This window comes from Pagrus pagrus, assembly GCF_965226575.1.
Source record: "Pagrus pagrus genome assembly, chromosome: 11".
In the NCBI taxonomy this organism is placed as follows: Eukaryota; Metazoa; Chordata; class Actinopteri; order Spariformes; family Sparidae; genus Pagrus; species Pagrus pagrus.
In genome coordinates, this window is record NC_140195.1 from 6,484,991 (window position 1) to 6,500,120 (window position 15,130).

At 42.4% G+C, this 15,130-nt stretch overlaps 3 protein-coding genes and 1 long non-coding RNA gene across 4 annotated transcripts; 1 reads left to right on the forward strand and 3 right to left on the reverse strand.

Moving 5' to 3' along the window:
• Positions 1–396: 396 nt before the first annotated feature.
• On the reverse strand, positions 397–3,047 carry LOC311265486 (tubulin alpha-1C chain-like). Its single transcript, XM_084367174.1, has 4 exons — positions 2,913–3,047; positions 1,822–2,044; positions 1,562–1,710; positions 397–1,452 (listed from the first exon to the last, which is right to left on the reverse strand). The coding sequence occupies exons 1-4, from the start codon at positions 2,913–2,915 to the stop codon at positions 475–477; spliced, it is 1,353 nt and encodes a 450-aa protein (XP_084223300.1). The 5' UTR covers positions 2,916–3,047; the 3' UTR covers positions 397–474.
• Positions 3,048–4,122: 1,075 nt separating this feature from the next.
• Positions 4,123–6,429, reverse strand: LOC311265227 (tubulin alpha-1B chain-like). The gene is made up of 4 exons (XM_084366644.1): positions 6,301–6,429; positions 5,662–5,884; positions 5,419–5,567; positions 4,123–5,314 (listed from the first exon to the last, which is right to left on the reverse strand). Exons 1-4 carry the CDS (start codon positions 6,301–6,303, stop codon positions 4,337–4,339), a joined length of 1,353 nt encoding a protein of 450 aa, XP_084222770.1. The 5' UTR covers positions 6,304–6,429; the 3' UTR covers positions 4,123–4,336.
• A 1,260-nt stretch (positions 6,430–7,689) lies between these two features.
• LOC311265025 lies at positions 7,690–9,648 on the forward strand. Its single transcript, XR_014623528.1, has 2 exons — positions 7,690–7,804; positions 8,611–9,648. It is a non-coding gene; the product is annotated as an uncharacterized lncRNA (long non-coding RNA).
• A 2,245-nt stretch (positions 9,649–11,893) lies between these two features.
• Positions 11,894–14,456, reverse strand: LOC311264958 (tubulin alpha chain-like). The gene is made up of 4 exons (XM_084366212.1): positions 14,306–14,456; positions 13,362–13,584; positions 13,116–13,264; positions 11,894–13,017 (listed from the first exon to the last, which is right to left on the reverse strand). Exons 1-4 carry the CDS (start codon positions 14,306–14,308, stop codon positions 12,040–12,042), a joined length of 1,353 nt encoding a protein of 450 aa, XP_084222338.1. The 5' UTR covers positions 14,309–14,456; the 3' UTR covers positions 11,894–12,039.
• Positions 14,457–15,130: the final 674 nt, after the last annotated feature.

Consider the following 15,130-nt stretch of genomic DNA (forward strand, 5'->3'; position numbering starts at 1 on the left):
TATCCAGAAGAAATCCAGACTAGCAACAGAAGAACTAAGTATTTTTAAACGCCACCTGTCTGCCAGCAAGAGACCCCTCCCCCACCACCCATCCCTCCCTTGGGCCAAAGTGAATACCACACCCTATTTTAAACCAAACCAGGGTTAGGCCTCAGTTCTCATGTAAAACACACCTAAAATAAGTCAATCTGAGATTTGCAAATGGAGCACTAACAACACCTGAAAGTGTAAAAGTAATTTATTTTTTAAACTACAGGTTAATGTAGTTTCCCTACTTTGGCATAGTGTGGAGCTGAAACATTTGTTGAACAGCACTGCCCCCAAGTGACTAAACTGCAGCATTAAATTCTCACTGTTGCTGTGTGGAGAGAGTGTATTAAAGAGTGTAAACAATAGTGAACTCAAGCAGATTTTATTCTTTACATTAAAAAGAAAAGAGGCACAGATCAGAGCTCAATACAAGGGAATGCCTGTTTAATATTCTTCTCCTTCATCATCCTCCTCTCCCAGACTGTCGGCTCCAACCTCCTCATAGTCCTTCTCCAGAGCGGCCATGTCCTCTCTGGCCTCGGAGAACTCTCCCTCCTCCATACCCTCACCCACATACCAGTGAACGAACGCACGCTTAGCATACATCAGATCAAACTTGTGGTCGAGCCGAGCCCAGGCCTCTGCAATAGCGGTGGTGTTGCTCAGCATGCACACAGCCCTCTGGACCTTGGCCAGGTCTCCACCAGGAACTACAGTGGGCGGCTGGTAGTTGATGCCAACCTTGAAACCGGTGGGGCACCAGTCCACAAACTGGATGGAACGCTTGGTTTTGATGGTGGCAATGGCAGCATTCACATCTTTGGGCACCACATCACCACGATACAAGAGGCAGCAAGCCATGTACTTGCCGTGGCGAGGGTCGCATTTCACCATCTGATTGGCTGGCTCGAAGCAGGCGTTGGTGATTTCTGACACGGTAAGCTGCTCATGGTAAGCCTTCTCAGCAGAGATGACAGGGGCATAGGTGGCCAGAGGGAAGTGGATACGAGGATATGGCACCAAGTTGGTCTGGAACTCTGTCAGATCAACATTGAGGGCACCATCGAAACGAAGGGAGGCAGTGATGGAGGACACAATCTGACTCATCAACCTGTTCAGGTTGGTGTAACTGGGACGCTCGATATCGAGGTTCCTACGGCAGATATCGTAGATGGCCTCGTTATCTACCATGAAGGCACAGTCGGAGTGCTCCAGGGTGGTGTGGGTGGTGAGAATGGCATTGTAGGGCTCCACCACAGCGGTGGATACCTGGGGAGCGGGGTAGATGGAGAACTCCAGCTTGGACTTCTTGCCGTAGTCGACAGACAGACGCTCCATCAGCAGGGAGGTGAAACCAGAACCGGTGCCACCTCCGAAGCTGTGGAAAACCAGGAAGCCCTGAAGGCCAGTGCACTGGTCAGCCTGAGGACAGAGAGAGACAATGATCACATATGAGATAGAGTTATGTCATTTCATTAGATATTCTGGAGTCAAATTTGCAATTAACTTGTTCTGCTCTGATTTTACCCACCAGTTTGCGGATCCTGTCCAGCACCAGGTCGATGACCTCTTTGCCAATGGTGTAGTGTCCACGGGCGTAGTTGTTGGCAGCATCCTCCTTGCCGGTGATCAGCTGCTCAGGGTGGAACAGCTGGCGATAGGTACCAGAGCGCACTTCATCTAAAATGGAGGAGAAGAAAAAAAGCAAAAAAACCAGACATTGCATCAGAGTGGTTTACAATTATTAGGCATTTCCTAAATTAATGCTCATATAGGAGGAGTCACACTTACCGATGACAGTGGGCTCCAGGTCCACAAAAACAGCTCTGGGGACGTGCTTTCCAGCTCCAGTCTCACTGAAGAAGGTGTTGAAGGAATCATCTCCTCCTCCACGGGGCTTGTCACTGGGCATCCGTCCGTCCGGCTGGATCCCATGTTCCAGGCAGTAAAGCTCCCAGCAGGCGTTGCCAATCTGGACACCAGCCTGACCAACGTGCACTGAGATACACTCACGCTGTGGAAGGGGGAAAAAAGACAGGAAATTATAATAAAAATACGCCAGACCGTTTAAAAGGCTGTCTGAATAAGTTCTAGTAGAAATTGTAACTAATCAGACACTGAAGGCTACTCATCACATGTTGAGGACTTCTCTACAGCTAGTGCAAGATCTGAGGAGGAAAAAGGCTCTTTTGTAGAGAACCAGACACCAGATCATCATGACTAATCCTATCACCTGATGACATGTTGCAGTCTGTTAACCTGTGAACAGAACACCCTACAGAAAACAATATATCACAAAGAGGCTGATTATTCAGACTCACGTGCTTAAAGAAAAAAGAAAATCATGTGATGAGAACAAAACAATCCCCATCAAAGTTCTGTGGTACAACAAAACAAACACACCTGTAGTTAAAGATTTATATTCAAAAAGGTAGCAGACCTCGACAATATACCGCATAAAATATCAAATATGTTAGTGAATAGGTTTTGTTTGAAAAGCCTGCGGTTGCAGTGTCATAAAGGCCAAGCCCCTTCAAACAGGCGGTAAAGAGAGGAATGTTTCAGGCTGAGAGCACATTGACCTCCGACGCCGGGATAAACCAGAAACTGTCAGCCCGACTGAGCGTTTGAACAGTGAACAATTTCTGGGCTGCGCCCTGTCGAGTGACACATTTATCACCGAAGTTACAGTCAAAACGACCCCTTAAAGACGCAGTTTAGCCGTCTTCCATCTTAACTTGTTCTTTCCAATCAAGACTAAATTTTAGGCCGTAAACGCTGCTTCTTTCAGTTGGGCTGCCACACCATGACCCACTTTATAGATTTGAAAATGTCCTGAAATTAACACATTATAACGAAAGAAAACATATTTTCATACTCACCATGTTTCCTGAAGCTGTTAAATTTGTAGTTTAGCTTAACAAAGTGGAAGAGACTACGTTATCTCTTACAGTCCGGCCGTAATGAGTCCTTTGTAAGAAGTAACTGCGGAGGTAATGGCGGGCGGGGCTTTTTATACTGTCTAACCGGCGGAAATGTGCTGATAAATCCGATTGGTTGCCAGAGTCACATGGGGGATTCCTATTGGCCAAAAGGAAGCCGTCAGCTTCCGCGATGACATGACACGAGTTCTGTGCGTGTCAGTAACAGACAGTGTGCTGTGTTCAGACAGGAAATGAATGTCTTTTAAAGGGATGTTTTATAACGAGGTGAAGTAAGTTTTAGGTCTGATATTGGACGGACATTCACTCTGGAGACTCCCAGCGGCGTCTCTTCCTCAGTTTCACCCACTGTTAGCAGCAGGAGGGCGGTTAGCTCGCCTCCCGGAACATCGCACTACGCAGGAGGCTGATTTAGGGACCATCAATAAATGACCCTACTGTTTGTGTGATTTACACAAAAACAATGTTTCTTCATGCTGACTTGATGATACTAGTGAAAATTATGATTTTAAAAAAATAATGCCCATCTCATTTCATGTAGCACACTTATTTTGATTGCTAAAGTGTTATGTATTTATTTTGTTTCAATAGCTTCCATGTCAAATGACCCACTGACTCCAAACTAATGCCGAATTGTATTACTAAATGGGACAAATAAGACACACCTGTTTTTATTATATTTCACTGCTTCTTCTATTTTATATGAATATTTATTATGAAAATTCAGCATTTCATAATGGGGAGTGACTAAGTGCATTTACTCGAGTACTGTACTGATATACAATTTTGAGGTTCTTGTACTTTACTTGAGTATTTCCATTTTCCACTACTGTATACTTCCACTTCATCATATTTTAGATGCAAATATCGCACCTTTGTTACACTATATTTATCCAATAACCTGTTACTTTGCAGATTGCAGGCTACTCAGAGCCACAGATGCACATCTTTAAAAGTATTTATTGTATCAGCAATATCAAATAAACACAAAAATGTAATATTAAATTATATCTGTGGTATAAATAAGCCTACATGTTGTTTCAATTAAAACATGTCTACTTCAGAAGTCAAAGTCACAGAGAAATGGCCTAAAATAGAAAAGGAGGAAAAAGCAAATGGAGGTACAATACAAAGACTGCAATGCCAAGAATGAAGCTTTATGGGATTTATTCAGTCCTAAAACCATTGAAATATTATTTTTTCTAACAATGGCAGATACAAGTTAATCACAGAGAACATTACATGTGAAAAACACATACCATTACACATGTAAAAAACACAAGGAGAACATTACACATGTAAATGAAAAAGGTTTTATTAATTATTCAGGAACTACACTTTCAAGTTTAATTTACTTCGTAAGCCTACTCCTCTCCTTCTTCCTCATCCTCGCCCTCAACGGAGTCAACTCCAACCTCCTCATAATCTTTCTCCAGAGCTGCCATGTCCTCTCTGGCCTCAGAGAACTCTCCCTCCTCCATACCCTCACCCACATACCAGTGCACAAAGGCACGCTTAGCATACATCAGATCAAATTTGTGGTTGAGTCGAGCCCAGGCCTCGGCAATAGCGGTGGTGTTGCTCAGCATGCACACAGCCCTCTGGACCTTGGACAGGTCTCCACCAGGAACTACAGTGGGTGGCTGGTAGTTAATGCCAACCTTGAAACCAGTGGGGCACCAGTCCACAAACTGGATGGAACGCTTGGTTTTAATGGTGGCAATGGCAGCATTCACATCTTTGGGCACCACATCACCACGGTACAAGAGGCAGCAAGCCATGTACTTGCCGTGGCGAGGGTCACATTTCACCAACTGATTGGCTGGCTCGAAGCAGGCGTTGGTGATTTCGGCCACTGAGAGCTGCTCATGGTAAGCCTTCTCAGCAGAGATGACAGGGGCATAGGTGGCCAGAGGGAAGTGGATACGGGGATATGGCACCAAGTTGGTCTGGAACTCTGTCAGATCAACATTGAGGGCACCATCGAAACGAAGGGAGGCAGTGATGGAGGACACAATCTGACTGATCAACCTGTTCAGGTTAGTGTAACTGGGACGCTCGATATCGAGGTTCCTACGACAGATATCGTAGATGGCCTCGTTATCTACCATGAAAGCACAGTCAGAGTGCTCCAGGGTGGTGTGGGTGGTGAGAATGGCGTTGTAGGGCTCCACTACAGCAGTGGACACCTGGGGAGCGGGGTAGATGGAGAACTCCAGCTTGGACTTCTTGCCATAGTCGACAGACAGACGCTCCATCAGCAGGGAGGTGAAACCAGAGCCGGTGCCACCGCCGAAGCTGTGGAAAACCAGGAAGCCCTGAAGGCCAGTGCACTGGTCAGCCTGAGGACAGAGAGACAATGATCACATACGAGATTGAGTTATGTCATTTAATTGAATATTCTGGAGTCAAATTTGCAATTAACTTCAGCTCTGATTTTACCCACCAGTTTGCGGATCCTGTCCAGAACCATGTCGATGATCTCTTTACCGATGGTGTAGTGTCCACGGGCGTAGTTGTTGGCAGCATCCTCCTTGCCAGTGATCAGCTGCTCAGGGTGGAACAGCTGGCGGTAGGTACCAGAGCGCACCTCATCTAAAAGGAGACAAAAACAGAGATTGTATCAGATTGGTTTACAATTATCAGATATTTCCTAAATTAATGCTCATATAGGAGGAGTCACACTTACCGATGACAGTGGGCTCCAGGTCCACAAAAACGGCTCTGGGGACGTGCTTTCCAGCTCCAGTCTCACTGAAGAAGGTGTTGAAGGAGTCATCTCCTCCTCCACTGGTCTTGTCACTGGGCATCTGTCCGTCAGGCTGGATCCCATGTTCCAGGCAGTAAAGCTCCCAGCAGGCGTTGCCAATCTGGACACCAGCCTGACCGACGTGGATGGAGATACACTCACGCTGTGGAAGGGGAAAAAATTATAGGAAATTATAATAAGAATAAAAAGGCCAGGCCTCTTCAAACAGGCGTTAAAAAGAGGGATGTTTCAAGCTGAGAGCACATTGACCTTCGACAAGATGATAAACCAGAATCTGTCAGCCCGACTGAGCTTTTGAACAATGAACAATTTCTGGGCGGCGCCCTGTCGAGTAATCACCAAATTTACAATCAAAACGACCCCTTGAAGACGAAATTTAACCGTCCTCCATCTTGACGTATTCTTTCCAATCAAAAAAAAAAAATTGTAGACTGCTTCTTTCAGTTGATAACGGTTTAAGCTGGGCTGCCAATTGATGACCCATTTTATAGATTTGAAAATGTCCTAAAATCAACACAATATAACATTATATATAAGAAATAATATTTTCATACTCACCATGTTTCCTGAACGTGATAGGGTTGTTTTTTTAGATTAACAAATTGGAAGAGACTACGTTATCTCTTACAAGTGCGACCGTGATGAGTCCTTTGTAAGAAGTAACTGCAGCGCTAATGGCGGGCGGGGCCTTTTACACTGTCTGACCGGCGAAAATGTGCTGATGAATCCGATTGGTTGCCAGAGTCACATGGAGGATTCCTATTGGCTAAAAGGAAACAATCGTCTTCCGCGATGAAATGGCACTTGTTCTGTGCTGGTCAGTAACAGACAGTGTGCTGTGTTCAGAAAGGGCGTGAATAGCGTTTTAAAGGGATGTTTTATAACGAGGGGAAGTTGGCTTTAGGTCGGATATTGGACAGACATTCACTCTGGAGACTCCCAGCGGCGTCTCTTCCTCAGTTTCACCCAGTGTTGGCAGCAGCAGGGCGGTTTGCTCGCCTCCCAGAACATCGCACTGCGGAGGAGGCTGATTTAGGGACCATCAATAAATGACCCTATTGTTTGTTTGATTTACACAAAAACAATGGTTCTTCATGCTGACTTGATGATATTAGTGAAAATTATGATTTAAAAAAAATATACTAAATAATTTCATGTAGCACACTTATTTTGATTGCTAATGTGTTATGTATTTATTTTGCAAAAATATTTTTTTTCAACAGCTTCCATGTTAAATGACCCAGTGACTCCAAACTAATGCCGAATTGTATTACTAAATGGGACAAATAAGACACACCTGTTTTTATTACATTTTACTGCTTCTTCTATTTTATATGAATATTTATTATGAAAATTCAGCATTTCATAATGGGGAGTGACTAAGTGCATTTCCTCGAGTACTGTACTGAAGTACAATTTTGAGGTTCTTGTACTTTACTAGAGTATTTCCATTTTCCACTTCTGTATACTTCCACTTCATCATATTTTAGATGCAAATATTGCACCTTTATTACACTATATTTATCCGATAACTTTAGTTACTTTGCAGATTGCAGGCTGCATCAGAGCCACAGTTGCACATCTTTAAATGTATTTATTGTATCAGCAATCTGTTTAAAATAAACACCGATTCTAATAATCACAAAAATGCTGCATATCGGATTCAATAATGGAACAAGCCGACAATCGATCGACCTCTAGTATGCAGTATATAGCCTATATACATGAAGAGTTCAGTTGCAAAAACAGATAAAGAGAGTGTTACAACTGACACTTTGCATAGAGCCGCTTCCAGATCTAAAATCCGTGTTTGTGCAAAACCCGAGGTCGCCTACTGGAAACTGGGTCAAAGTTAATGCTTTCTGGCAGGAACCGCTGAGCGTTGCTGCGGTCTCTTTGAGCGAATCAGCGCAGCGCATTTAGACCACGTGATACAAAGATGGCGGCGCCAGCGTCCGTAGCAACCGGAGTCCGAATGGGAGTTTTCCGGGTTTAAACTGCTGGACTTCGTGAATATAAGCGTGGATAACTTTGACGAAACGCTACGTTGTCCGATGAGGAGGTAATAAACCGAATCCTGTGTTCGTGCACATGGACATCACGCCAGTTGAACGTAGGAGACCAAAAGTGGCCAGTCCATCACAACAAAAGACAAGGGACAGGAGAAGATCCCAGTCTGCAAGTCATCGTTTAGGAGCACTTACACTTCACTTAATGCCTTTGATTATGTCCAGGATAGTTTTCTGATTGTCTGCATGCACTGTCTGCATTTTTCTCGGACCTCAGTCCTAATGTTAGTTCATTATTTTCCATTTTTCTCTTGTTGATTGAAATTATTAGCTAAAAAAATCGACTTTTTATCTCATAATTGTGACTTATTATCCCACAATATTACTCACTATCTCATAATTTCGATTTACTAACTCATAATTATGACTTACACCATGGGATTTTTTTTTTTTTTTTTTAATCAAGGGTAAGTTTTCTTTAACTGGTGGAAACTGGCTGGATCTCAGGCTCTCCTGGGGGGGAAAAGAGCATTACTCTTAGTGAATAAATAAACTGTTAAAAACAATTGCACAGTTTATTCCATCACAGACAGGGAGCCAGTCCACACACACATTTCACACTACTACTTCCACTTTCAGTCTTGATGTGACAAAGACTACACCCCTCTGTACTGTTAGAAAGGAAATTGAAACCAATCACACCCACCACAGTTTTGTTATGAGGCAACTCTATTATCATAATAGTAATAGCTTACATAACTAAAGGCTAGTTTGTTGATGACTAGTTGTTAGAAAATAAAGCTTTTAATTGATGGATAGCTTTGCGAGTGTGTTGATACATTTTATTCTGTAATTCCAGGTGTCAAGAAAGACATCTGCAACATTGCGAAGTACTGGATGCACTGGATGTCGGCCGGGCTCAGAAAACAGAGGAAAGAGCAGCCAGGAGAGAGGTCATGAGAGATCACATTAAAACGTTCACTTGTAGGGCCAACCATTAGGCATTATATGAGTATAAAGACCTGAGGCTTTTCTTAGATTTGTGCTATGGGCAGAACAAGAGCATTAGTTTATCAGCTATGCTTTTTGCACTGAGGAAGAGAAACAATTCAAAGAACTGAGAATGGAGTATGCCTTTCCAGTCCGCACCGCCTGACCGTGTCTTCAGTCGTTTGGAGCAAGAGATTAGGAAAAAGGACACTTTACTGCTGCCATCAGAATACCTGGAAATTGTGCCCAAACATGAGAATGTCCATGTGTATGGAGAACACTGGCAATGCTATGACTTTAAAGCTGCAGCAGCTAAACACTGTTCCTCCACTCAATCATTTAAAATCAGTGGTCAACGGTGACAGGGTTGCTTTGAGCAGCTGCACAGTGGTGACTTCTGTTACCATGCTCTTTTGAAGCGTGGCAAGATGAGGATGCTTTGGCTGATGTGGGATGTAATGTTGGCAGACAGGACTTGGGAGGAAAGCAGTGGTGAGGGGGAATAAACTAATCTGATGAACTGATAAAAATTAGTTGAGCTAAAGTTCTTCTTCTTTACTATTAGTGGAATAATGAATGGAGTAATACTGAAGCCTTAAGAATACTAACATTAAATACCGAGCAGTACTGAACACTGTGCAATATTGACTATTGAATGTGGAATACTGCAAAATAACTCTGTTTTTTACAGCTAAGTGCAGTTCATGGTTTATTTTTCAGATTTCTGTAAGCAGTTTATCTGCAGTTAGTCTGAACTTTACCTGCTTGTGTTATGATAAATGAAATTACTCTTGGCATTAGAAGAGGCACAGAGCCATTATATGGCCCCTTTAAATGGTGAAACATGAATTTTGGAGTTTAAGTGGGAAAAAAATCTATTTTTAATAAAGTTTAAATTTTTAAGATACCTCTATTTTGTGATGTCATTTCTACTTAGTCAAAGCCATCCATCTTGAATTTGATTGATATTACCTGGAGTAAACAATACAAAAAAAACAAGTTTTATGAAAATGTACATAAATAGAGTTATCTGCTTTTGCAAACAAACTCTTCACATGTAAATATATGTATAATTTACTTCTAATTGTACTTTTGACGCTTAACTATTGGTATGGGCGACTTTCACTTTCACAAAAGTCTTTCCTTTTACTCTAGCATGACTTCTGGGTACTTTATACAACACTGTACTCAAGTATGGTTTTCTGTACTTGACTACACTTGACTATTTAATTTTCTGCTGCTTTACTTCAACACCCCTACAATCCAGAGGCAGATAGTGTAGTCAGCCTTTTTTACCCCTCTTGGCCTATTTTTATTTGCTAAATGTAGCTATTAGCCAATTTGAGGAGTCACATGATTAATACAAAATACAGTAAACAAATGTATTAGAGGCTTATATAGGTTAAGATAAGTCATGATAAAAAAAGGTGATTGATCCCCAGAGGTACAGTCACAATCCACCCAGAAGAATATAAAGTAGCCTAATCAAAATCAGCCCCACTATCACCAGCTGTAGCATCAATGCATCAATAACTAGCCAACAATCCAAAACTGTAATAGACCTTTTTCAGAGAAGGCAACGCTACACAATGAGTAGCTTGCTTTTACTTTAGGTGACTGTATATTTTGGTGCTTCTGCTTCTGTAATTTTACCTACTGAACGTTTGATTGCATGACTGTCACTTGCAACACAGTATTTCTGCACTGTGGGCCTGCTGCTTCCCCCTTGGTGAAATATCTGAACTTAAAACTCAACCTGTTTTCATTGAATCAGTACATTTGAAAGTAACAGCTTGTAATGGCTCAATCTGTTGCAAACTAGATGATACCATTTTGTTCTCTGAACAATTCTTAGTTCCTAAGCTCTAGACACATATTTCACAATTTCAAACTTGTGTGAACTCATTTCTAACATCACCCATGCTGCCAAACTTGAAAAATCAACTCTTCTGTTAGTGTAGACTGTCTTATGATAGTTGGCTTTTTCTTCCAGGCTCAGTGATCTCACCATCACATCAAACTGCTTGATGACAAAATGAATTATGATTGCAGTTATGAATCCATGTCACAGTAATCTGCCCTAACCTGTTTAAGGTGAGCATCGCTTTGTCTTCCAATGCTACTAGCTGATGATGTCAGGGATTAGATAAACTTGAAATTGTGAAATACTGTGTGTATGAAGTTACGGAGCAAAGATTAATATCATGACCAGACATGGAACATGATGACATCTAGTATGCAAACTGAAACTACATGCTGTAACTTGCAAATTTCCTGATGCCAATGAAAAACCAGCTCCATAGGTGTCACACAAAGATAGATCACCTCGAAGTCACAGTACGAATATCTACCCATGAAATTAAACCAATAAAAGGAATATAACTGCCAGTGAAAAGTACAAAATAACTTTTAGATGTACAGAGCTAATTTTAGCAGTTCCTTTTATTTATCCATGTTTGTCACACCTTTAATGTGAGATCTGCACATGGTTTATCAAAAACATCTGATACTGTAAAAGTAATTTAGTAGTTACACTGCAGGCTGCTTGCAACAATTTCAAGTAGTTTGCCATTTCAGCATGATGTGGAGTTCAAACATCTGTTGAACAATACTGCCCCCAAGTGACTAAAGTGAGTGGCCAAACATTTCAGACCTCCGGAGTGTCAACCACATAAATGTACATATGTTGGGGCGAGATTATGATGATGACATTAAACACTAAGTATAATGCAAGCGGAGAAACTGTCCTTCTAGAACAAAGTGTCACTAAAAACTATACCGTCTAAAACTATATGTATATATGTGTGTGTAAATATATATATATTTATTTATATACACACACACATATATATCTACATATCTATAGATATATATGTTATGTATTTTGTTAGTATAGTATAGTAGTATATTTTCTGTAATAAACACAAGTTACAAACCAAAATGAAATGTTTGCTAAGAATTCATTGAAGGGGTATATCTAATTCAGAATGACGACACTAATGAGACTTGAGACTGTAATGTCAATATGGCATAAGTAAGCCTACATGTTGTTTTCATATTAACTTGTCTACTTTAGAAGTCAAAGTAACAGAGAAAGTGTCTTAAATCATAAAGTAAATGGAGTTACAAGACAAAGACTGCAAAGTGAAGAATTAAGCTTTGTGAGGTTTATTCAGTCCAAAAACCATTGAATTTTTTTCTTTTACAATGGCAGATACAAGGGAACACAAAGAGAACATTACACATGTAAATGCATGTTTCAGGAACTACACTTTCAACTTCAATTTACTTCCTAGGCCTACTCTTCTCCTTCTTCCTCATCCTCACCCTCGACTGAGTCGACTCCAACCTCCTCATAATCCTTCTCCAGAGCTGCCATGTCCTCTCTGGCCTCAGAGAACTCTCCCTCCTCCATACCCTCACCAACATACCAGTGCACAAAGGCACGCTTAGCGTACATCAGATCAAACTTGTGGTCGAGCCGAGCCCAGGCCTCTGCAATAGCGGTGGTGTTGCTCAGCATGCACACAGCCCTCTGGACCTTGGCCAGGTCTCCACCAGGAACTACAGTGGGTGGCTGGTAGTTGATGCCGACCTTGAAACCAGTGGGGCACCAGTCCACAAACTGGATGGTGCGCTTGGTTTTGATGGTAGCAATGGCAGCATTAACATCTTTGGGCACCACATCACCACGGTACAAGAGGCAGCAAGCCATGTACTTGCCGTGGCGAGGGTCGCATTTCACCAACTGATTGGCTGGCTCGAAGCAGGCGTTGGTGATTTCTGACACAGTAAGCTGCTCATGGTAAGCCTTCTCAGCAGAGATGACGGGGGCATAGGTGGCCAGAGGGAAGTGGATACGGGGATATGGCACCAAGTTGGTCTGGAACTCTGTCAGATCAACATTGAGGGCACCATCGAAACGAAGGGAGGCAGTGATGGAGGACACAATCTGACTGATCAACCTGTTCAGGTTAGTGTAACTGGGACGCTCAATGTCAAGGTTCCTACGACAGATATCGTAGATGGCCTCATTATCTACCATGAAAGCACAGTCAGAGTGCTCCAGGGTGGTGTGGGTGGTGAGAATGGCGTTGTAAGGCTCCACCACAGCGGTGGATACCTGGGGAGCGGGGTAGATGGAGAACTCCAGCTTGGACTTCTTGCCGTAGTCGACAGACAGACGCTCCATCAGCAGAGAGGTGAAACCAGAGCCGGTGCCACCGCCGAAGCTGTGGAAAACCAGGAAGCCCTGAAGGCCAGTGCACTGGTCAGCCTGAGGACAGAGAGAGACAATGATCACATATGAGTTAGAGTTATGTCATTTTATTTTATATTCTTGCAATTACATTATTTTGCTCTGATTTTACCCACCAGTTTGCGGATCCTGTCCAGCACCGTGTCAATGATCTCTTTGCCAATGGTGTAGTGTCCACGGGCGTAGTTGTTGGCAGCATCCTCCTTGCCAGTGATCAGCTGCTCAGGGTGGAACAGCTGGCGGTAGGTACCAGAGCGCACCTCATCTAAAAAGGAGACAAAAACAAAACAGACATTGTATTAGATTGGTTTACAATTATCAGATATTTTCTAAATTAATGCTCATTTAAGAGTCACACTTACCGATGACAGTGGGCTCCAGGTCCACAAAAACAGCTCTGGGGACGTGCTTTCCAGCTCCAGTCTCACTGAAGAAGGTGTTGAAGGAGTCATCTCCTCCTCCGATGGTCTTGTCACTGGGCATCTGTCCGTCCGGCTGGATCCCATGTTCCAGGCAGTAAAGCTCCCAGCAGGCGTTGCCAATCTGGACACCGGCCTGACCAACGTGCACTGAAATACACTCACGCTGTGGAAGGGGGAAAAATGATAGGGAATTTTAATAAAAATAAGCTGGACTGTCTGAAGAGTTATAGTAGGAATTGTAACTAATCAGAGACTGAAGGCTACTCGTCACATGTTGAGGACTTCTCTACAGCCAGTGCAATATCTGCAGAGGAAAAAGGCTCTTTTGTAGAGAACCAGACACCGGATCATCATGACTAACCCTATCACCTTATGACATGTACAGTCTGTTAACCTACAGAAAACAATATATCACAAAGAGGCTGATTATTCAGACTCTTGTGCTTGAAGAAAAAAGAAAATCATGTGATGAGAACAAAAAAATGTTTTTAAAAAAAATCACATTTCTGTGGTGCAACAAAACAAACACAGCTGTAGTTAAAGATTTTCATTCAAAAGTAGCAGACCTCGACAGTATACCGCATAAAATATCAATATAAAAGCCTGCGGTTGCAGTGTCATAAAGGCCTGGCCTCTTCAGACAGGCGGTGGAAAAGAGGGATGATTCAGGATGAGAGCTCATTGACCTTCGACAACAGGATAAACCCGAAAACTGTCAGCCCGACTGAGCTTCTTAACAATGAACAATTTCTGGGCTGCGCCCTGTCGAGTTACGCATTAATCACCAAATTTACAGTCAAAACGACCCCTTGAGACGAAGAATAACGGCCCTCCATCTTTACGTTTTCATTCAAAAAAAACAGAAAACATATTTTCATACTCACCATGTTTACTGAAGATGTTGGGTTTGTAGTTGAGATTAACAAAGAGGAACAGACTGTTATTTCTCACCGTTAGGCCTTTATGAGTCCTTTGTAAGAAGTAACTGCGGAGGTAATGGCGGGCGGGGCTTTTTATACTGTCTTAACCGGCCGGAATGTGCGCATAAATCTGATTGGTTGCCAGAGTCACATGGGGGATTCCTATTGGCTCAAACAAAATAGTCGTCTTCCGCGATGACATTTTTGATTTTTTTTTTTTCTTTATTGTTCAATATTCGATTACAGGGTGTGTTTCGGAAGGAGGCTGGGCAGGAATTGGAAAGAGGATGGAGCCATCCCCCGTCTCAGGATAGGACACACTGGGCTAAACCAGTGACTTAACAAAATTGTAAAGCATCCAACTGGCAGATGTGAAACATTGCGAACAATCTGAATCTGTAAAGCATGTCCTGTATGAAAGCACGGGCTATGAGGGAGAAAGGAGGGTACTGGCATCATCATTTAAAAGGAGCTGAAGGCAGTTTAACTATAGAAAATCTGATTGGAGACGCATTACAAGGGACATACAAACAGGACAACAAAGGATTTTCCATTCTTTATTTTCTTTAGTCTGCCAATCTACTACTCCACACTCCAGTCTGGTAGGTGGCGATAATGCACATTAAGCTGGTTTTCAAACCGCCATTCAAATCAAAAGAACATTATTATTGTTATTATTATTATTATTATTACTAGTCACATTTTCAAAGCTACAAATTGACACAGTATGGAAATATAAATAAAATAAGGAAAACAAAAGAATGTAAAAGAAATGTGAGAGTCGTAGTC